Source organism: Chionomys nivalis, chromosome 10 (assembly GCF_950005125.1).
Source record: "Chionomys nivalis chromosome 10, mChiNiv1.1, whole genome shotgun sequence".
Taxonomy (NCBI): domain Eukaryota; kingdom Metazoa; phylum Chordata; class Mammalia; order Rodentia; family Cricetidae; genus Chionomys; species Chionomys nivalis.
The window spans coordinates 10,904,445-10,929,166 of NC_080095.1; the positions used below are offsets into that span (position 1 = coordinate 10,904,445).

A 24,722-nucleotide genomic window follows, 5' to 3' on the forward strand; every position below is an offset into this window, starting at 1 on the left:
TAAATCCATTGAGAACTTGGTATCTTCCTCTACCTGAACTGAATGAATTTGGACCAAGTTAATGTAAACACTTCCATGCTTTGCTTATAAGGCTTGTACTGTATGATTAAATATTTCCTGTTTTTCTGGGATTGGAAATCCAAACAGAATTACAGAAATGTTCCTTAGATTCAATATTGAGTTCCTCTAAGATGTACAAAGCTATCTCAGTTTCCTGGAGGAGAAATTGGAAACATTGCCTGTGCTTCCTTTTATGTTCTCAGGAACCTCCCCAAATGCAAATCAGTCCTCAAGCTCAGGATGAAATCCAAGGCCAAGCTGAGAGGCCACATCTCCTTCTGACTAGAGCCTCCAACACAGCATGGCTGTCCTGGTGCTGTTCCTCTGCCTGGTGACATTTCCAAGCTGTAAGTGCCTCAGGGTTTCAGGAAAGAGACCCAGGTTTTTCATCTATGGGTTATATGACTGATGGTGATGTTGCTTCTGCCTAGGTGCCCTGTCCCAGATACAGCTGAAGGAGTCAGGACCTGGCCTAGTGCAGCCCTCACAGACCCTGTCGCTCACCTGCACTGTCTCTGGATTCTCATTAACGAGCAATTATGTACATTGGATCCGCCAACTTCCAGGAAAGGGTCTGGAGTGGATGGGAGTAATACGGAGTAGTGGAAGCACAGAGTATAATTCAGCTCTCCAGTCCCGAATCACCATCACCAGGGACACCTCCAAGAGCCAAGTTTTCTTAAAACTGAACAGTCTGCAAACTGAGGACACAGCCATGTATTACTGTGCCAAAAGCACAGTGAGAGAACTCCAGTGTGAGCCTCTACAAAAACCTCCATGTGGAGAACCTCACGACCAGCAGGTGGCGATGGGAACCAACAGGGTCTCCCAAGAGCAGTATGTGGTTAAAAAAAAAAAAAAAGAAAAAGACTGAACTGAACAGAGAATTCTCAACAGAAGAAGTTAAAATGGCCAAAAGATACTTAAGGTCATGCTCAACCTCCTTAGCGATCAGAGAAATGCAAATCAAAACAACTTTGAGATATCATCTTACACCTGTCAGAATGGCTAAAATCAAAAACACCAAGGATAGCCTTTGCTGGAGAGGTTGTGGAGAAAGGGGTACCCTCATCCATTGCTGGTGGGACTGCAAACTTGTGCAACCACTTTGGAAATCAGTGTGGCGGTTTCTCAGAAAAATTGGGATCAACCTACCCCTGGACCCAGCAATACCACTCTTGGGAATATACCCAAGAGATGCCCTATCATATGACAAAAGCATTTGTCCAACTATGTTCATAGCAGCATTATTTGTAATAGCCAGAACCTGGAAGCAACCTAGATGCCCTTCAATGGAAGAATGGATGAAGAAAGTGTGGAATATATACACATTAGAGTACTACTCTGCGGTAAAAAACAATGACTTCTCGAATTTTGCATGCAAATGGATGGAAATAGAAAATACGATCCTGAGTGAGGTAACCCAGACCCAAAAAGAAGAACATGGGATGTACTCACTCATAATTGGTTTCTAGCCATGGATAGGGGCCACTGAGTCTATAATTTGTGATCCTAAAGAAGCTAAACAAGAGGGTAAACCCAAGGGAAAACATATAGATATCCTCCCAGCTATGGGAAATAGTCATGACTGATGGGCAAAAAATTGGAATCTTGGGGGTGGGGTGGGATGGGGATGAGGGGTGATGGGGAGAGAAAAGTGTGAAGGAGAGGATAAGGGGAACTGGGGGAATCGGGGTGAATGGGGATAAAGAAAGGTTGGATAGGGGAGCAGGGAAACTCATACCTTAGGTAAGGGAGCCACCTAAGGGGTGACAAGAGACTTGAACTTGGAATGGCTACCAGATGCCCAGGGCAATGTCCCCAGTTAGTTCATTGGGGCACCTGAGGATAGGGAACCTGAAATGAACCTATCCTATAATCTTACTGATGAATATCTTGCATATCGCCATAGAACCTTCATCTAGCGATGGATGGAGATAGAGCCAGAGACCCACACTGGAGCACCGGACTGAGCTCCCAAGGTTATAATGAGGAGCAGAAGGAGAGAGAACATGAACAAGGAAGTCAGGACCATGAGGGGTGCACCCAACCACTGAGACAGTGGGGCCGATCTATTGGGAGCTCACCAAGGTCAGCTGGACTGCTACTGAAAAAAACATGGGATAAAACCGGACTCTCGGAATGTGGCGGACAATGAGAGCTGACGAGAGGCCAAGGAGAATGGCACAGGAACTTTCATCTGGCGATGGATCGAGAGAGAGACAGAGACCCAATTTGGATCAACCGTCTGAGCTCTTAAGGTCCAAATGAAGAGCAGAAGGAGGGAGAACATGAGCAAGGAAATCAGGACCACGAGGCGTGCACCCACCCACAGTGACAGTGGAACTGATCTATTGGGAGCTCTCCAAGGCCAGCTGGACTGGGACTGAATAAGCATGGGTTGAAACTGGACTCTCTGAACATGGCGGTCAATGAAGGCTGATGAGAAGCCAAGGACAATGGCACTAGGTTTCGATCCTAATACATGAACTGGCTTTGTGGGAGCTTAGCCTGTTTTGATGCTCACCTTCCTGGGCCTGGATGGAAGTGGGAGGACCTTGGTCTTCCTGTAGGGCAGGGAATTTGGACTGCTCTTCAGTAGCGAGAGGGAGGGGGAATGGACTGGGGGGAGGAGAAGAGGAGTGGGGTTAGGGGAGGGGAGAGGGGGGAGGGGGCAATGTGTGGGAGGAGGGGAGGGAAATGGGAAACGGGGAGCAGTTGGAAATTTTAATTAAAAAAGAATAAAAAAAAATATATAAAATAAAAAAAAAAAAAAAAAAAAAAAAAAAAAAGAAAAAGAAAAAAAAAGAAAATTTAAATCTAGCCTTGTACCTGAACCAATACTCCTTGAATTTTTTCTTTTTTTCCTTCTGGATAGTTAGAGATAGGAGAAATATCACTTTACATGGTTCATTTTTTATGTTTCTAAAAGGGATTGCAATATTTGTGAGTATGTATATCGGGCAGAGAGACTGTCTGAAAATACTTACCTTCATATAATATCAGTGGAATAATTCATTGTCAATACTGAATAACTTTAATTCCCTGTCATTGCTGATATTTTGCAAAAGGTTAAATTTTCTAGCAAAATTTTGATTGTGTTAGCAAAGTATCCAACTGCAAGTACATATATGGAGATACCAACCATTTGGCACAGAGTTGTATGGCTGGCACTGTGACTCAGTAAGTAAAGGTGTTTGGCACCAAAGTACAACCACCTGGCTTAATACCTAGAGCCTATGATGGGAGGACAAAACAACTCCTACAAGCTGTGTTCTGACTGCAATTGCATGCCTCTACAATAATGAATAAAGAAGCAAATAAATATTTAAAATGTAATAGAATAGAATTCTGCTGTTCTGGAGTTCACTCTGTAGACAAGAGTGATCTTGAACTTACAGAGACCTCCCAGTCTCTGCCTCCTGAACTATTGGATTTAAAAGTGTGTGCCACCATGACCAGCTCAGAATTCTCTTAAGATGCCCAGGATGATTAAGTTGTAGCTCAGTAGCAAATATTTGCCTATGATCTACAAGGGCAGGGATTTAATGTCCAACGTTACGTTAAAGACCAAAGAGACATTATAAAGCATCAATTTCCAGCTAAAACAAGAAATGGAGATGAAAACAGAAGTACCAAAATAGAGATAAGATTCTATAGAGGATATGCAGAGAGGCAGATGTGGATAATTGGAAAGATACTAACCCAACAAACCAGACAGACAGCATGGAGAAAAAAACCTCCCAAGAGAGAGAAGAAATTTCGATTCTATTTAGCACGGCCAAGAAGGTGCTGGAACAGCGGGTCTGACAACTTCTGGAATGCCAGAAAGTGAAAAGAGCAGAGAGTTAAAGGACAAAATTTATTATCAGTTTCCAGAGAAGACTAAAGACAGGGTTAATATAGAGTTTTTCTCCTACGTAAGGGGCACAGGGCTACTAACCCTGATTTTACTACCAAATAGATCTAGCATGAGAGTGATAAAGCAGGCTTCACCCCAGAGACCCACTCTGGGAGCCTCTGATAGCGGCTGATAGCTGATAGCTCTTCAGAGTCGAGAATACTGGGTAGGAAGCAAATTATGGTGCTGTTTAGTCATATAAAAGCTACACAGGATCACCAAATTGTGCTAAATTCAACCAGTGTTGATTAGAACTACCTTAATTTAAAAAATGACTTTAGACATAATTTAGAAAAGTTCCTTTTGATCAAAAAAGGAAAACTACAAGCTATGTAACCTAATAAAATATTTAAACCATAAAAAAAAGAAATTCTAGACTATGCTGCATGAGAATATGTTTCAATATTAGAATCTGTGTTTTCATCTTCCAAACACAAATAATAATAAAAAAAAATTTTCTACAGGCAATTCTTCACTGTCATAGTCTAATACACTTTTTATTTTTTCAAATAATATAATAGCTTTTCCCACAAGCCCTGTAAGCCAACAATCTGCTTCCTGTTATTAGATAGAATGACATATAACTTTATATATTTTACATACACACATATATACACACATATTCACATATTTTATATATGCAGATGTTTTTGATTTTTTTCTTTATTATTATTGTTAAAATTTTTCACCTCCTACCCTCCTCCCATTTCTCCCCTCTTCTCCAACTCCCCCATCCCCTCCCTTTCCAGTCCAAAGAGCAGTCAGGATTCCCTTCCCTGTGGGAAGTCCAAGGTCCTCCCTCCTCCATCCAGGTCTAGGAAGGTGAGCATCCAAACAGACTAGGCTCCCACAAATCCCGTACATGCAGTATTGTCCTTGGCTATTCAGTCAGCCCTCATTGTCCGCCACATTCAGAGAGTCCGGTTTGATCACATGCTCCATCAGTTCCAGTTCAGCTGGCCTTGGTGAGCTCCCATTTTATCAGCCCCACCATCTCGGTGGGTGGGCGCACCCCTCGCGGTCCTGACTTCCTTGCTCATGTTCTCCCTCTCTCTGCTTCTCATTGGGACCTTGGTAGCTCATTCCAGTGTTCCAATGTGGGTCTCTGTCTCTATCTCCATCCACCACCAGATGTAGGTTCTATGGTAATATGCAAGATATTCATCAATATGGCTATAGTATAGGGCCATTTCAGGCTTCGTCTCCTCAGCTGCCAAGGAACAAGCTGGGGACATGTCCTTGGACACTGGCAACCCCTCTAGAGTCAAGCCTCTTGGCAACCCTAAAATGGCTCCCTTATTTGTAATAGCCAGAACCTGGAAACAACCTAGATGCCCCTCAATGGAAGAATGGATAAAGAAAGTGTGGAATATATACACATTAGTGTAGTACTCAGCAGTAAATAACAATGACATCTTGAATTTTGTATACAAATGGATGGAAATAGAAAATACTATCCTGAGTGAGGTAACCCAGGCCCAAAAAGATACATATGGTATGTACTCACCATAAATAAAGGACATTGAGCCCGTATTTCATGATCCTAGGGAAGCTAAATAAGAAAGTGAACCCTAAGAAAAATATATAGTTATCCTCCTGGATATTGGAAGTACACAAGATGGCCAGGCAAAAATTGGGAACTTGGGAGTGGAGGTGGGCTGGGGTAAGGGAAGATTGGGAGAGAAAAGTGAGAAGGGGATGATGTGGGAGGGTTGGGATGGAGGAAGGGTGGATATGGGGTCAGGGAAGTATATGCAGATATTTTAAAGGAGTCAGCAGATATGACACTTGTTGGATGTTAGGTTCAGTTATAAGCTAGAGAACATTAAAAGAGCTGTAATTTGTCCTCTTTGTTTTTGCACCTCAGATAGAGAAATCACAGCTTCCTTAAGTTAAAGTCATTTTCCCATAACATCCTGGAAACTGAAATACTCATAGTTTCCTTCTACTCCAAGAAGTTCCCATAAAAGGATAGAATTGAATATTGATTTAGACAGATCCCATTTGGTGCATTTGCATCTTGGTAAAAATTAATTTCCCATCAGACTTATAAGCAGTGGTTCCTCAGGCTAAATGAATAGTTATTTGGGGGCCAGGGGGTCTGTCTAACTTTAAAACTGACTTTCTCTGTATATGAGAACAGGATGTGTTCCATTAACTTTGCTCAACTTCCATATAACTTATTATTTGGGATAATCCTTCCCAACTAAATGATTAATCTTCTCACTCTACACTGTCCAAACCATGATCAGACTTCCCTAATTTTACTTTTCCTAAGATGAGCTTCTTAAGTTGCACAGGGTAAGTGGTCATCTTGTCCTCTTTATGCCTGTTTATTACTGATACAAGGTCCTACATGTTCATGCAGATTTGGTTTAATATTTTAATTGTTGAGAACTGAGCTGCAGCAAACATAAAAGGGATGATTGCCACTGCTTATCTGCACATTCGGGAAGAAGTTCAGAGGTTCAGAGAAAATACTGTTCTTACAGGAAAACAGTTTCAATTTCTGGCACCCACAATGTTTAAGTCATACCTACCTGTAAGTTTGGAGAACCCATGGTCTATATTTGTTCTTGTGCACACTACACTACTCACACTGAAACATGCGCACATAATTAAAAACAAAATATTTCATTTTCTCATCAACTGTTGAGAGTTAACCCAATGTGTGTGCTCCATAGTATATATGAAGATTTGATACATATAGAAAATTTCAAAAAGTATTCCTCATGTTTTTTAAATACCACTACTCCTTATAAAAGTTTAGGACTTTTAACTCCTAACTTTTTTGTCTCATCCAAGAGATAAGTCTCATTTTTCTTCTCAAATATAACTCATTTCTATCTATCTGAAATTTGAGTCTAAGGATAGCACATAGCTCTATTGCCCTATTGAACAGGCATTTTCCTGCATGCCACCCTCTCCTTTGGTTCTTTCATCTTGGCCAATGTATGTGGGCAGAGTAGGTGCATAGCACAAGCATTTTCGATAAACATAAAAATAAAAATTGAAGTCAAAAGGATAAGTTGCCTATAACCTGTAATTCAAGACCCATTTACTAAAGGAGAGAAAGACATCATAGTGCTATGAGGATGGAGAGAAATGGGTCCTGTGCCTTGTAAAAGGGAACATGGTTCTGTTACATTACTGTAAAAGAGTTTGGGCGAATGACAAAATTTTATATACAAGAACACATGCCCAAAATTCTCACTTATGTGAAGATCCAAAGAAAATCACATTTTCAATTAGAATCGATTATTGCATTTTGATGATTATTTCCATAACCTACTGTTAAACTGTCTCTCGCTGATGGACTCTTCATAAGTGAAGCCTGAGGTGTCAAATCTCACACAGACACCAACAATTGTGATTTTAATTACCACATTCTTATAATTTTCACTTAATTGTTTTCAGTATGGCAATTGTCCATAAGTAATAGTGGACACAGAAGTTACATTGGGTATATTTCTGTAAATTAATTTATTGAATTAATGTGGCCATATAATAAATTGTGCATTCAAAAATCAGCATCCTGCAAAGTTTTCAAATGAGTAAACACCTATGAAAATTTTATACTGAAAGACAGAAAAAGAAAAATATTCAGTTTTCTCTTGAAGCCCCTTTCATGATTGCCTCATATAATTATTTTACGGACCATGAGAAATTTTTATTTACAACAGTTATGCTCCCTTGATGAGTTTGCTGCATTGATCACTGGCCATTAGCTTTTGTTACACATGAACTGACATTGACTGTTTTTTTTTTTTCTAATTGAAGCAGACTCTCCTAGTCACTGTATTTTCCATTCTAATGGATTATATTTTTCCAAGCTCTCATATTCATTCTGTGTCTTCAGGCATAAGGAATATCTCTTATACAATATCATTTATTTATTTATTTATTTATATTAAATATTTCCACCTCCTCCCCTTCTTACAATTCTTTTCCTTTCCCCCACCCCCCTCCCTCTCCCTCTCCAGTCCAAAGAACAATCAGGGTTCCCTGCCCTGTGGGAAGTCCAAGGTCCTCACCTCTCCATTGAGGTCTAGGAAGGGGAGCATGCAAACAGACTAGGCTCCCACAAATCTAGTACGTGAAGTAGAATCAAAATTCTGTGCTATTGTTAATGACTTCTCAGTCAGCCCTCATTGTCAGCCACATTTAGAGAGTCCAGTTTGATCACATGCTCCATCAGTCTCAGTCCAGCTGGCCTTGTTGAGCTCCCATTAGATCAGCCCCACTATCTCAGTGGGTGGGCGCACCCCTTGCAGTCCTGACTTCCTTGCTCATGTTCTCCCTCCTTCTGCTCTTCATCTTGACCTTGGGAGCTCAGTCCACTGCTCCAATGTGGGTCTCTGTCTCTATCTCCATCCATCGCCAGATGAAGGTTCTATGGTGATATGCAAGATATTCATCAGTGTGGCTAAAGGATAGGGTCAGTTCAGGCACCCTCTCCTCAGCTCCCCAAGGGAAAGGCTGGGGACATCTCCTTGGACACCTTGGAACCCATCTAGAGTCAAGTCTCTTGCCAACTCTAAAATGGCTCCCTTATTTAAGATATATACTTTCCTGCTCCCATATCCACTCTTCCTTCATCCCAAACATCCCATTTCCCCAAGCTCTCCCCATCCTCCCCTTCTCACTTCTCTTCTCCCCTTCCCCTTACCCCACCCCACCCACAGGCCCAAGCTCCCAATTTTTGCCTGGCAATCTTGTCTACTTCCAGTATCCAGGAAGATAACTATATGTTTTTCTTTGGGTTCACCTTCTTATTTAGCTTCTCTAGAATCATGAATTATAGGCTCAATGTCCTTTATTTATGGCTAGAATCCACTTACGATTGAGTACATACCATATTCATCTTTTTGGGTCTGGGTTACCTTACTCAGGATAGTGTTTTTTATTTCCATCCATTTGCTTGCAAAATTCAAGATGTCATTTTTTTTTACCTCTGAGTAGTATTCTAATGCATATATATTCCACACTTTCTTTATCCATTCTTCCATTGAAGGGCATCTAGGTTGTTTTCAGGTTCTGGCTATTACACATAATGCTGCTATGAACATAGTTGAACAAATGCTTTTGTAGTATGACAGGACATCTCTTGGGTATATTCCAAAGAGTGGTATTTCTGAATCCTGAGGTAGATTGATCCTGAATTTCCTGAGAACCTGCCACACTGATTTCCAAAATGGGTGCACAAGTTTGCTTTCCCACCATGAATGGATGAGTGTTTCCCTTATTCCACATCCTCTCCAGCAAAAGCTATCTTTGGTGTTTTTGATTTTAGCCATTCTGACAGGTGTAAGATGGTATCTCAAAGTTGTTTTGACTTGCATTTCCCTGATTGCTAAGGAGGTTGTACATGGCCTTAAGTGTCTTTTGGCCATTTGATCTTCTTTTGTTGAGAATTCTCTGATCAGTTAAGTGCCCCATTTTTTAATTGGGTTAATTAGAATTATAACATCTAGTTTCTTGAGTTCTTTATATATTTTGGAGATCAGACCTTTGTATCTTGAGGGGTTGGTGAAGATCTTCTCCCAGTCAGTGGGTTGCCTTTTTGTCTTAGTGACAGTGTCGTTTGCTTTACAGAAGCTTCTCAGTTTCAGGAGGTCCCATTTATTCAATGTTGTCCTTAATGTCTGTGCTACTGGTGATAAATGTAGGAAGTGGTCTACTGTGCCCATGTGTTGTAGACTACTTCCCACTTTCTCTTCTATCAGGTTCAGTGTGTTCAGATTAATATTGAGGTCTTTAATCCATTTGGACTTGAGTTTTGTGCATGGTGATAGATATGGATCTATTGTCATTCTTCTACAGGTTGACATCCAGTTGTGCCAGCACTATTTGTTAAAGATGCTTTCTTTCTTCCATCGTATACTTTTAGCTCCTTTCTCAAAAATCAGGTGTTCATAGGTCTGTGGGTTAAGATCCAGGTCTTCTATTCGATTCCATTAGTCGACTTCTCTGTTTTTATGCCAATACCAAGCTGGGTTTTTTTGTTTGTTTGTTTGTTTCGTTTTGTTTTTTTTTTTTTTTTCTGTAGTTTTGTATTAGAATTTGAAGTCAGGGTTGGTAATGCCTCCAGAAGTTACTTTATTGTATAAGACTGTTTTGGCTATCCTGGGTTTTTGTTTTTCCACATAAAGTTGATTGTTGTTCTCTCAAGGTCTGTGAAGAATTTTGTGGGGATTTTAATGGGGATTGCATTGAATTTATAGATTGCCTTTGGTAGAATTGCCATTTAAACTACGTTGATTCTACCCATCCAAGAGCAGGGGAGATCCTGATTTTAGTGGAATGGCTTTGAGTTTCTCTCCATTTAATTTGGTTTTAGCTGTTGGCTTGCTATATATTGCTTTTATTATATTTAGGTATGATCCTTGTATCCCTAACCTCTCCAAAACCTTTATCATAAAGGGGTGTTGAAGTTTGTCAAATGCTTTTTCAGCATCTAATGAAATGATCATATGTTTTTTTTTCTTTCAAAAAGATATTGGACCAATACCACTCATAACATGGATACAATATATTTTTGTACCCCATGATATTGATAACAAGCACGGAGCATGTATCTGTTAAATTTGTTTATTAATAAATTTATAACAAATTTAACAGATACATGGAATACAAAAATCATTCATGTTGCTATTGTCCACCTGTGAGAAAACCTCCAACTGCTCCATAAGCCTGGGCAACAGAGATAACATCTCTAAATCTCTTTGTTGCTACTTACCAATGAGAAATCCTCAAATTCCTACCTACTCCCACAACCTGGGGCACTCTGAAATGAAGCCCTAGGATTTGTCATAATGCACAGAAATACGTGTATTCACAATGAATTGTAGGATGTGGATGCCTGGTCTTATTTGCAGGCTTTATCAGAGAAGGCCATGCTGGAAATATTGGGATGCTATTTGGTCAAGGTTAGGCACCAGTTCTTATGTTTTTCTGATTCTCAGACAGTTTAGAGACATTCCTGTTTATTGATATGAGACAAAATTATCCAGAAAATTTGAAATATAATGTTTGGATTCTCATTGCTAAAATATATTCTGTTTCTATTAAACATGCAAGATATATCATTTTGTGGTTATAAATTTCATAACTGGTATCCCCTCACTTTTCTCAACAAGGAAGCTTCTGCATATTTTAAGTTAAGATGATTTTAATGGTTCTTGATTTGTCATCTAAAATATATTTGAAACTGTTAATTTTTGCCATGTTCAGTTTAATTTTATCATCTTCTTTTCTTCCATGTATATAAAAATAAAAAGTTGTTCTTTTAACACCTTCACAGTGACTGCACCTGTAGCTGCTGCTGGTTCAGATAGTAATTTTGACTCCATGGTTACTAGGTAGCCCACGTCTCAGCCAATCAGATCCAAATCCGCCACTGTCAAAAATGTAGATAGTAACTAAATCTCTAATGATCTATTTACCAGTAAAGTCTCAGAAGCCAGAAGCTGAGCTGGCAACTAACTAGCCTGAGAGTTGAGGAGCTGCCATTTCCTCTTCATCATGGTCTCAGAATTGAGAGCATCCTACTACTCCATCAACTCAAAAATGATGGCCACAGTCAAAGTCACCTCTTCCATCTTCCTGTGCATCTCTGTATCTGTGAAAATATAATTCTGTTCTCAAATCCTGAGTTACCATCAGCAGGGCCACCTCAAAGAGACAAATTTTCTTAAAATGCAACACTCTGCAAACTGAGAACACAGACATGTATTACTGTGACTGACACACAGTGAGGAGAATCCAGTGTGAGTCTGCAAAAAGTCCAACTTCAGAGAAACTTGGAAACAGGAGGGGTTTCAAAGGACCAACATGAGTTCTAAGACCATTAGGGGTCACATTAGAAATATGGAAGTTATAGACTATGCTGCATGAACTCTTGCTTTAATTTTAAAATGTGAGGTTTCTTCTTCTAGTCAAAAAAGTCCAGTTGAGGTCCCTCTCAACTTTTGAAGCTCTTTTGATCTGTGAGTTCCCCTTTAATGAAGAACCCCTTATGATACCCTATTTATAGATAGTGTGGGATTACTTCATTTTGTGTATTCTCCTTTATCGGGTATGTTCCCCTTTTAAGTTACTTTACTCAGATTTTTCAAAAAGAAAATTATTGAGGTATTGTGAGCATATAATAATTTCTGCATACATATACTTTTTGTATCACTATATGAGGTGTATCACTATATGAAATCACTATGCTATAAGATAAAGTATTTATTGCTTTTCTAAAGTTTCTGTCAATATCCCCTCATATGATTATATTAACTAATTTGGGAAATACACACTGACACTAGTTATGCTTTCTGGATGAGTTTCCCTGGCATTTTTCCCTTAGAAAACGTTGATAGAATTATTTATTTATTTATTTATTTATTTATTTATTTATTTATTTTTGGTTTTTCGAGAGAGGGTTTCTCTGTGGTTTTGGAGCCTGTTCTGGAACTAGCTCTTGTTGACCAGGCTGATCTCGAACTCATAGAGATCCTCCTGCCTCTGCCTCCCGAGTGCTGGGATTAAAGGTGTGCGCCACACTGCCTGGCTAGAATTTTTTTTAATGTTAGCAGACACTATTGGTCTTTGTATTTTCTGTACCCATGGATATTGTTTGTCTCCAGGCTTCCTGGTCAAAATACCTGTTTTCTTTTCTTTTTTTTTTTTTTTAGATATGGCTCCAATGAGTCATTGCAATCTTTTTTTATTAATTAATTTATTTAATTATTAAAGATTTCTGCCTCTTCCCCGCCACCACCTCCCATTCCCTCCCCCTCCCCCAATCAAGTCTTCCTCCCTCCTCAGCCCAAAGAGCAAGCAGGTTTCTCTGCCCTGTGGGAGGTCCAAGGACCACCCACCTCCATCCAGGTCTATTAAGGTGGGCATCCAAACTACCTGGGCTCCCACAAAGCCATTACGTGCAATAGGATCAAGAACCCATTGCCATTGTTCTTCAGTTCTCAGTAGTCCTCATTGTCCGTTATGTTCAGTGAGACCGGTTTTGTCCCATGCTTTATCAGACCCCGGCCAGCTGGCCTGGTGAGTTCCCCATAGAACATCCCCTTTGCCTCAGTGTGTGGGTGCACCCCTCGCGGTCCTGAGTTCCTTGCTCGTGCTCACTCTCCTTCTGCTCCTCCTTTGGATCGTGAGACTTCAGTCCAGTGCTCCAATGTTGGTCTCTGTCTTCTTTTGTCGCCTGATGAAGGTTAATATTCAGGAGGATGCTTATATGTTTTTCTTTGGGTTCACCTTCTTATTTAGCTTCTCTAGAATCACGAATTATAGTCTCAATGTCTTTTATTTATGGCTAGAAACCAAATATGAGTGAGTACATCCCATGTTCCTCTTTTTGGGTCTGGCTTACCTCACTCAGGATAGTGTTTTCTATTTCTGTCCATTTGTATGCAAAATTCAAGAAGTCATTGTTTTTTACTGCTGAGTAGTACTCTAATATGTATATATTCCATACTTTCTTCATCCATTCTTCCATTGAAGGACATCTAGGTTGTTTCCAGGTTCTGGCTATTACAAACAATGTTGCTATGAACATAGTTGAGCATATACTTTTGTTGTATGTTTGGGCATCTCTTGGGTATATTCCCAATAGTGGTATTGCTGGGTCGAGAGGTAGGTTGATCCCGACTTTCCTGAGAAACCGCCACACTGCTTTCCAAAGTGGTTGCACAAGTTTGCATTCCCACCAGCAATGGATGAGAGTGCCCCTAACTCGACAACCTCTCCAGCAGAGGCTATCATTGGTGTTTTTGATTTTAGCCATTCTGACAGGTGTAAGATGGTATCTTAATGTTGTCTTGATTTGCATTTCCCTGATTGCTAAGGAAGTTGAGCACGATCTTAAGTGTCTTTTGGCCATTTGAACTTCTTCTGTTGAAAAGTCTCTGTTCAGCTCAGTGCCCCATTTTATAATTGGATTGATTAACCTTTTACGGTCTATTTTCTTGAGTTCTTTATATATTTTGGATATCAGACCTTTGTCAGTTGCGGGGTTGGTGAAGATCTTCTCCCAGTCAGTGGGTTGCCTTTCTGTCTTAGTGACAGTGTCCTTTGCTTTACAGAAGCTTCTCAGTCTCAGGAGGTCCCATTTATTCAATGATGTCCTTAGTGTCTGTGCTGCTGGGGTTATACGTAGGAAGTGTTCTCTTGTGCCCATGTGTTGTAGAGTACTTCCCACTTTCTCTTCTATCAGGTTCAGTGTGTTTGGACTGATATTGAGGTCTTTAATCCATTTGGACTTGAGTTTTGTGCATGGTGATAGATATAGATCTATTTTCATTCTTCTACAGATTGCCATCCAGTTTTACCAGCACAATTTGTTGAAGATGCTCTCTTTTTTCCATTGTATACTTTTAGCTCCTTTATCGAAAATCAGGTATTCATAGGCTTGTGGGCTAAAGTCAGGGTCTTCTATTCTATTCCATTGGTCGACTTCCTGTTTTTATGCCAGTACCAAGCTGTTTTTAGTACTGTAGCTCTGTAATAGAGTTTGAAGTCAGGGATGGTAATGCCTCCAGACGATCCTTTATTGTATAAGATTGTTTTGGCTATCCTGGGTTTTTTATTTTTCCATATAAAGTTGATTAATGTCTTCTCCAGATCTGTGAAGAATTTTGATGGGATTTTGATGGGGATTGCATTGAATCTATAGATTGCTTTTGGTAGAATTGCCATTTTTACTATTTTGATCCTCCCAATCCAAGAGCAAGGGAGGTCCTTCCATTTTCTGGTGTCTTCTTCAATTTCTTTCTTCAAAGACTTAAAGTTCTTGCCAAATAGATGTTTCACTTCCTTGGTCAGAGTTACCCCAAGATATTTTATGCTATTTGTGGCTATCGTGAAAGTTGATGCTTCTCTGATTTAAATTCAAGGAAGACTTTAATTTCTTTCTTAATTTCTTCCTTGACCCAGGTGTGGTTCAGTAGTTGACTGTTCAGTTTCCATGAGTTTGTCAGCTTTCTGGGGGTAGCTTTGTTGGTGGCTTCTAACTTTAATCCGTGGTGATCTGATAAGACACAGGTGGACACTGATATTTTTTTGTATCTGTGGAGGTTTCCTTTGTTTCCAAGTATGTGGTCAATTTTCGAGAAGGTTCCATGAGCTGCAGAGAAGAAGGTGTATTCTTTCCTATTTGGGTGGAGTGTTCTATAGATGTCTGTTAAGTCCATTTGATTCATTACCTCCAACAATTCTCTTAATTCTCTATTAGTTTTCTGTCTGATTGACCTGTCCATTGGTGATAGAGGTGTGTTGAAGTCTCCTACTACTAGTGTGTGTGATTTGATGTCTGCCTTGAGTTTTAGCAATATTTCTTTTACATAAGTGGGTGCTTTTATATTAGGGGCATAGATATTCAGGATTGAGACTTCATCCTGCTGAATCGTTCCTGTTATGAGTATAAAGTGTCCCTCTTGATCTCTTCTGATTGATTTTACTTTGAAGTCAGTTTTGTTAGAAATTAGTATGGCCACACCTGCTTTTTTCTTAGGACCATTTGCTTGAAAAACCTTTTCCCAACCCTTTACTCTGAGTAGATGCCTGTCTTTGTGGTTGAGATGAGTTTCTTGCAAACAGCAGACTGTTGGATCCTGTTTAAGTATCCAGTCTCTTAGCCCCTGCCTTTTTATTGGTGAATTGAGGCCGTTAATATTAAGTGATATTAATGACCAGTGGTTGTTAACTCCCGTTATTCTTATTGCTTTTGGTAGAAGAGTTTGTGTGTCTCCCTTCTTTGAGTTGTGCTGTTGAAGGGTCGCTAGATGCCTGGGTTATTGTAGGCAGTGTTGGCAATGTTGGATTCCTTGGGTTGTGATTTTCCTTCTATTACTTTCTGTAGGGCTGGATTTGTGGCAACGTATTGTTTAAATTTGTTCTTATCCTGGAATGTCTTGTTTTCTCCATTGATAGTGAACGATAGTTTGGCTGGGTATAGTAGTTTGGGTTTGCATCCATGGTCTCTTAGTTTCTGTAGTACCTCTATCCAGGACCTTCTGGCTTTCATGGTTTCCATAGAGAAGTCAGGTGTAAGTCTGATCGGTTTACCTTTATAAGTTACTTGGCCTTTTTCCTTTGCAGCTCTTAATATTCTTTCTTTAATCTGTATATTTTGTGTTTTGATTATTATATGGCGAGGGGACTTTTTTTTTTTTTTGATCCAGTCTGTTTGGTGTTCTGTATGCTTCTTGAATATTCAAAGGAATATCTTTCTTTATGTTGGGGAAGTTTTCTTCCACAATTTTGTTAAAAATATTTTCTGGACCTTTGAGCTGTGCCTCTTCTCCTTCTTCTATCCCTATTATTCTTAGGTTTGGTCTTTTTATTGTGTCCCATATTTCCTGAATGTTTTGTGATGAGAATTTGTTGGTTTTGGTGTTTTCTTTGATCAGTCCGTTTATTTTCTCTATGGTGTCTTCAGAATCTGAGATTCTTTCTTCTATCTCTTGTATTCTATTGATTATGCTTGTTTCTGTAGTCTCTGCTCGTTGACCTATATTTGCCATATCCAGCTGGTCCTCAGTTTGTGTTTTCTTCCTTGCTTCCATTTCAGTTTTCAATTCTTGGACTGTTTCCATTACCTGTTTGATCGTTTTTTCTTGGCTTCCCAGGGTATCATTTATGTATTTACTCATTTCTTCAAACTTTTTGTTATACTTCTCATCCATTTCTATGAGGGTGCTTTTTACATGTTGTTTAAGGGACTCTATTGCTTTCAGAAACTCAGTTTTTTCCTCTTCTCCTGTGTTAGGGTGTTCAAGTCCTTGTGTTGTAAGATCATTGCGTTCTGGTGTTTTCATGTTGTTTTTCAGATTGTTGGGTGAATTCTTGCCTTGGCGTCTGCCCATCTCCTCTTACCGATGCTATCTATTGGGTTTGATTGAATTGTAGCGGGACAATCTGCTCTCAGTGCGGGCTTCACTGTTTCTTGCCTGCACTATCCTGCATCCAGTGCCTCCGCCGCTCGGGCCTGTCTGCCCGCCGGTGCCTCCGCCGCCCAGACTTGCCTGCCTGCCGGTGCCTCTGCCGCCCGGGCATGCCTGTGCGCCGGTGCTTCCGCCGCCTAGGCTTGCCTGCCGGTGCCTCCGCCACCAGGGCCTGCCTGCCGATACCTCCGCCGCCCGGGATTGCCTGCGCGCCGATGCTTCCGCCGCCCAGACTTGCCTGCCTGCCGGTGCCTCCGCCGCCCGGGCCTGCCTGCGCACCGGTGCTTCCGCCGCCTGGGCCTGCCTGCGTGCCGGTGCCTCTGCCACCCGGACTTGCCTGCCTGCCGGTGCCTCCGCCGCCCGGGCCTGCCTGCGCGCCGGTGCTTCTGCCGCCTAGGCCTGCCTGCCAGTGCCTCCGCCACCAGGGCCTGCCTGCCGGTGCCTCCGCCACACGGGACTGCCTGCGAGCATGTGCTTCTGTCGCCTAGGCCTGCCTGCCGGTGCCTCTGCCACCTGGGCCTGCCTCAAAAATGCCTGTTTCTAAAGGATGAAATATCTGTGTTACGTAATATCTTTGTCTCCCACTGTCTTGAAACTCAGGGGATACTCAAGAACTGTTGATTAATTGTGTTTTAACAGATATAAGAAACATAAAAAATATGCTTGTCATCCTCCTCCTCCCAGGAATCTACAACTGTCTTGGGATGCTTAGTCAATACTGCCCCTACTCCTCACTCAGATTGCCCAGTGCCCTGCTCTCTACCTGACAGATGACCCATGTATCCCTAAGAGAATTATGTATTGACCTTGTAAATCCTTATTTTTCTCTGGGAACCTCCACAAGCACCATCAACCGCCTCAGTTCTGTTGCTTCTCTCCGAGACTCCATATGTCAGCATTTTAGCTTGTGCCATACTGGCTTTAATAGCAAGGTACTTCAGTGTAGTTTGAAATAAAGTGAAGATAAACCTTCATCACCATTTCTTTTTCTAAAGGTTGCCCTGCATACCCATTTCTTTCATATTTAGTACTTTCTTCCTTTAAATTTTCTTTGGGAATTTATTTTTTAAACAATTCAGCCATTCAATAGGTATTATTTCATCTTCATTATGATTGCTTGCCATGTGGTGTCTTATGCCGCTTCCAGTTTCTGCTCCCTGCCCCTGGGTTCTGGGTTTCTTGCTCTGTGTATGTAATTGATTTAATTGCCTTTAGTTTGTCAAGCAAATGTATTTAACCAGTACCACGGTGAAAACTAAAGCAGCCCAAGACAATTCCTGTTGTCATCAGTTTCATTCCTTCTAGTTGCAACTCTGCCACCACGACATCTGCTGGACAAGAACAGGTAATACATAAATCATTATGACAGACTTCATTAACAATGCAACTTTTAGTAAATTTTTGGCTAATACTATGAATTGTATTATGCAAAGCTTATATGACTATGTCAATAATTCAGTTAATTTGGTATTAGGTTTAAGTTTTCTTCTCCATGTTCTATCATTAAGAAAGAATATGACACTTTTAGGAATGATACAACCTTTACAGACTAATAATCAACAGCTAATTGACAGAATTAATATCATCAAAAATCAAAGGATACCTGAAAAAGTTAATACTATTACAGAAAAAAATTAAATCTGTATCTAAGTGTACTAAGAAGTTATCTTAAAGAATCCATACTGTTGAATTTGACAATCAAAAGTTGTCAAAAAGTCATGATAAGTTAACAGAAAAACTGTCTCTCCAGGAAGGCAATCTGCACGCTATGCAAGTAAAGTCCAAGAATGAAATGTTATCTTTAAAGGAGAAACTTCAGATCCTGGAATCACATATGCAGAATGAGGACCAGAGACTAGGCGCCACAATAAAATCACGAGAAATATGTACAGGCCAGGAGATTCCATCTTTACAAAAGACAATAATAAAAAGATTTGAAATAATTAAGGAAATTATTGGAGCTGTTGAACAGGGAAAGAAGGCACAAGTACAGGATTCAACATCACCAATAGCTGTCAGAGATGGCTTACCCAGGGTTTTAGTTTTCTACCCTGTATCCACAAATCTACAAAGTGTCCGCTTCTAAAGGCTCAAAAGAATCCATACAAGGTAGACGGATATTTATCGGAATGAATGATCTAAAAGAAATTAAGCAAGCTCTTGAAACTTATGGCTTACATTCCACATTTGTTAAGGAGATGATAGAGTTGGGCATCTACCATCAGGGCAACCCCACATGATTTTTTTTCATTTAGTTCCAGCAGTCCTGGATTATGGACATCTATTGATGTTTAAAATTTATTTCAGAGAAGAAGTCAAAATTTTGGAACAACAGGGAAAAGCAAAAGGCATTAAGACGTCCCAAGATCAAATTCTTGGTGAAGACCCTTATGTTGGTCCACAAGTTCAAACACTTTATGATGAAGAAATCTTGTCCCTATACCACAAAGCAGCCTTAAATATTTGTGAAAGGAATCAAGAACTATGAACAAGAATTGAATCATATACCAGGGTTAGACAGAGACAGAGAGAACCATTTACTGACTTTTTACAAAGATTAAGTAAGGCTATAACAGACCCAGATACTAAATGAGTACTCCTTGAATTTCTAGCTTTTGAAAATATAGACTTAGAATCCAAAAAGATACTTTGGAATTTAAGGATAGTTCAGCACCTGTGGATAAATGGATTCTGCACACAGTGAATGTTGCAACATTTGATTGAATGCTGAATTTTGGGTAGGAGAAGCAGTTTCCAAAGGAATGAGTAGATATCAAAATTTCTCTTCCTGGTACCTCTTTATTGAGGAGTCCCTATATGATGAGCACAAACTCTAAAGGGCCCTGCAATTGTCTCACTAAGCCAGCACAACAATACGATGAATGATCATGCACATTTTATTCTGTGCACATCTCCACTAAGGAATCTCATAAAGCCCTTGCCAGTGCTGTACTGCACTATCCAGTGTCAGGCCCTCTCAGTTAAGATTCTCTACAATTATATTTTCACCAACCATTTGTCCTTCAGTTGCCTGATATGGCAAGAAAAAGCAAGTAGTAAATTTTCATATGCTCCTTGCCCCTGTGTTATTCTCCAAACTTAGCCATTAGCCTTTACCCTGCACAAATTCTATTGGTTTTCTGAATTCCAAATATTCCAATGTCCTGCTTTCAGCCTGTTCTGATGCCCCTCGAAGGCTAAAATAAACCATTTCATGACCTAGCTAATACTCATTTTACTCTTGGCACCCCCCTAAACATCATCCACCTCATTAGGTCTCTACTTCTTCACCCAGACTCTCATACTCTCTGTCTCTCTGTCTCTGTCTCTCTGTCTCTCTCTGTGTCTCTCTGTGTCTCTCTCTCTGTCTCTCTCTCTCTCTGTCTCTCTCTCTCTCTGAATTTGTACTGGTCCCAAGCTGAATTTATTATCATGCTGAATTTATTATCATGGTAACTGCAGTGTAGCACCTGAAATAATGTGTAGTGCACCTTAATCATCATTCTTTTTACTGAGGGTTGTCTTGACTACCCCCTGCATATCACATTTAGCAATAGCTTCTTTAAACCATTTAGTTATTCAGTAGGTACTATTTTTCCTTCTTTTATAGAATTGTATACTCTGCTTGTATACAGTTATTATGATCACATCTCTATGCTATTTCCATCCAATTCCCTTCCATATCCTCTCCTATGTAAGTTTCTCACCACTCACCACTTCATGACATGTAGAAGGCCACTTAATGTTGGCCATATGTGCATGTGTATGGAGACAAACACTGTAACATAGGAAACTACCAATGACTACAGTCTCAGATGAGAAGCATTCTTCCTCTCCAGGAATGGTCTACATCCAACAGCTCCTCAGTAAGACAGTAAGAGATAATGTCTGAAAATAATTTCTACTAGGTTTTTGGCAGACTTGGTCTTATGTAGGGCTTACACACAAAATAGCAGCCATTATGAGTTCATGAATTAATTACCATGTCACATCCTGTACACAGGATATCACAGCACTGCTCCCCATGCTCCACCTTTTATATTCTTTCTGCCTCCTCTTCTTCTGTGTTTATTCAGCCTAGGACATGATTGAAACTAGAAATTCGTGTGTCAAACAGTAGAATAAAGATTGGTGGGGGAGGAACACTGCCTGTTTTGATCATTTTAGAACCTAGGTTATGTGTTTGGTGTTCTCACTTCAATTTTGTAAATTTTGGAGCTATAATGAAATCCCTAGGAAGGGAAAACATCTTATGTGAGAAACAAAGAGTACAAAAGGCAAAGTTGCACTGATGATGTGAAAGCAGAAGTGAGGTGTGCTGAGAGAAGGGGATGAGTAGTGAGGAAACAAGAGAATTTAAGAAAATGTTAACAATTGAAAAAAGCCAGGACATCCTAAAACTTAATCAAAATCCCAGGATATGCTAATTATATTAATTGGATGAAAAAAAAACAGGTTAAAACAACATAAAAGCAGTCATGAGTTGCCTGGTGTAAACATGAAGAAGATAATGGTAGAAAGTTTAAATGAATCAAAGAGAGAACAAAAGGATGCAGAATGTGAGTTTGATGAAAATAGAAATATGTGACTGCAAAATGGTAGTGAGACACTGACAAGACTTGTCTCATTTCTAAGTCTCCTGTTGCCTGCAAACAGCATTGTCTCAGAAATAATTAAAATTCAGAAAATTCCCAAGTATTCCCACAACAGACAAGGAGTTCTGCAAAGATCAAATTTCAGGTGTGCCCTTATCTAAGAGACACATCATGGAATAGCAATGTCCAGTCCAGACAACGGAAAAAGATGAGCTTGTGTATAGAAACAGAGACATGTGTGGAACTCCTTAGTTATACATTTATCCAATGGAGACATATATCATGGTAATAAACCAAGTTCTGTGCCATTGCACAAAAGAGAACAATAGGTGATGAATCCTTAACCAGGAAAGGATGAATACTGAACTACGATTCTGTGTCAATTACTATTAATGTCATTATTGTCTTTTATGACTATTTTCTGCTTTGAGAGATGCCTTCCTTTGAGATCCAACTTCAGTGCTTCCTATAGCAGGAAGACATGCAAATAAGTCTTTTCTGTGCCCATGAATACCAGCCCTGCCCTGATCCTGCAGCTCTGGCAAAGGAGCCCAGCCCTGAATTCCCAGGTCCTCCCATTCAGTAATTAGCACTAAAAACAGGCCAGTCACCATGGACCTGAGGCTTATTTCTCTTTTTCTTGTCATTATTTTAGAAAGTAATTTGTAGAGATGAGACGGTGTGTCATGTGTGTGCATGAGAATGAAAAAAAATGAATTTTGGTGAGTTTTATGATCAGATTTCTCTGGCTTTCAGGTGTCTAGTGAGAGGTACAGTTGATGGGGTCTTGAGGATTCTTAGTAAAGCCTGAAAAGCTCCTGAGACTCTTTGGATGCACCTTTAGTAACTATAACATGACCTGAGTCTGCCCAGCACGAGGGGGGCACTTGAGTGGTTTCCATGCATTAAGGGTGGTAGTAGTTCTACAACCACTCTGCTGATGCCATGAAGATCTGATTCACCATCTCCAGAGACAGGGAGAAGAACACTCAGTACCTGGAAATAGGCAGTCTGAGGTCTGAGGACACAGCCATGTGTTATTGTGCAAAGTACACAGTTAGTGAATGCTACTATGAGCTCAGATGCAAACTGCCCTGCAGTTTCGTAAGGACCAGCAGGGGGCACTAAGTTCACACAGAGCTCTGGGTCACAGTAGAGCCTATTGGAAGAGGCAGAAAAGGCCAGACACATCTTTGATGTGCTGATTCTCCATATCACAATCAGGAATTCTCTCTACAGGTGTGATGTGTAGTAATGCTTAAAGTGTCCAAATGTTTAATTCCTGTTTTTCAGTTTGATAAGTGTTTTTGTATTTATTTTATTCATGTTTATTTTATAAAATTGTATTTATATATGTATGTATTTGCTACACTGTTTTTCTTCTTCTCTTTCCCTTCCTTTAACCCTGCCCTCGTATATGTGTGTATTTGTATACATTTTGATATGTGATTCACTCACCTGTCAATCAGCACCTCATTTTAAAGACAAGTTGTATCAAATGACCCTGTTGCTAGAGGCTGTTTGTTCATTTCCCAGCCTCCCAGAGTCCCAAAATAATCACTATCAAGTGTATTAGTAGCTACCTCTTATATCTTTAGTTAACCCATTTCTATTCTTTTATATTTTACCACGATGCTCATGGCAAGGTTCTGGCAGGTGGCTCATGTCTTTCTCTTCTGGCAGATACATGGAGTTTCATTCACTCTGCCTACTCTCTCTCTCTCTCTCTCTCTCTCTCTCTATATATATATATATATATATATATATATATATATATATATCTTTTCCAGGCTGGTTATATTCTGTTAAGCCATTGGCCAAAAGCACTTTATTTCTTAACCAATAAAAGCAACACATACACAGAAGGACTTCCTGCACCATGGCTTGTATATCACAAATGGTTAGACTAGTTTTAATGAGTCCCAGTGATTATGCTCTCTCTACATCCCATGAATGGGAAACTTGTTGGCTGACACAGCTCTTTTTGTAGCCTTGAAGACTTGAGCTCATAATTTAAGATCTCAGTTGAAGATTCTGCTTCAGCAAGAATCTGAACTGCAGAGCTATTTCGATTGCCCCATTTAAGTTGCATTTTAAATTTAGTGTGTACTCAGACATGAACAAAAAGAAAACTGTCATAAAGGGTGGAACTGATTCTGTGGTGAACAGCATCAGATCTTAAGAAAACTAAAGAAATAGGAGATTGTAAATCATACACTCAGTGAGGTTCATAACCACATGTGAGTCCGGACCTCTGAATGTCTCCATGATCACTACACCATGCACACAGAAACATGTATGCGAAACTCAAAATACTGTATTTGCCTTGTGGTGAGGGTGCACTTCTTCGATTTCAGCACTAACCAGGCAGTAGCAGGCTGATAATTTGACTTCAAGCACAGCCTGGTGTGCAGAGTCAGATCCAGGATAGCTAGGGCTCTTCCACAGAGAAGTCCTTCTTCAAAAAAAATATTTATTTTACAAACTACTAATCTAGTGCAGGGAGTTAATTTGAAGGAAGTGTTCATGTGTAGTATATATGACGTTTTGATTCAAAAAGAAACATTTCAAGTATTAATTGCTCATTTTAATTAATAAATACTGTGTTTGAATCATCACTACTCCCTGTTAAAGTTTAGGACGTACTCCTCATCAAAAGAACTGTCTCATTTTTCTTCCGACGAACAACTCATTTTAATCACTTCTCTGAGATTTCAGACCACAGGACAACACACAGCTCAGGAAACACAGGGTCATCCAGAGGAGAATGCAGGAGAGAGAGGGTACTGGATGTATCAATATTATTAAAGTATATTATGAATGAACATGATATTTTAAATAGAATAAGTGACATTCAAATAACGTATTGACATACATATATCTCTTTGCTCTAGTATTTATGTCTTTGTATAGGTTTTCTCTGTTGTTATGTCTGTCTGTCTGTGTCTATGCCTGGGATTTTATATATTTGCTTAAGAGAGGCATATTTTCTCATACGATGTTAACAGATTACCTTACAGAAGTTACCACAACATCCTTTGACCACAGAGCCCAGCTCAGGTGTCAGGTGCCCTAGGAGACTTAGAGTGGGGTATTGACTTCACAGCCAGGGCCTCCCTTCTCTTTATAAAGGCTCTAAACACAACCCAGATCCACTTTCTGCCTAAGATCCAAAGTGACAATCAGAACACCAATGACTGAGAGCACAACTCAGTAGCCCCC

The 24,722-nt window shown here is 40.0% G+C and overlaps 1 gene segment (V, D, J or C); it reads left to right on the top strand.

Annotated features, from left to right (window-relative positions):
* The first annotated feature begins 361 nt into the window (after nt 1-361).
* Nucleotides 362-24,722, top strand: part of LOC130882824 (Ig heavy chain V region MC101-like) — a 29,122-nt gene continuing 4,761 nt past the window's right edge. The window contains 2 exon segments of the V gene segment in view: nt 362-407; nt 492-897. Of these exon segments, the coding sequence occupies nt 362-407; nt 492-897 (452 nt within the window).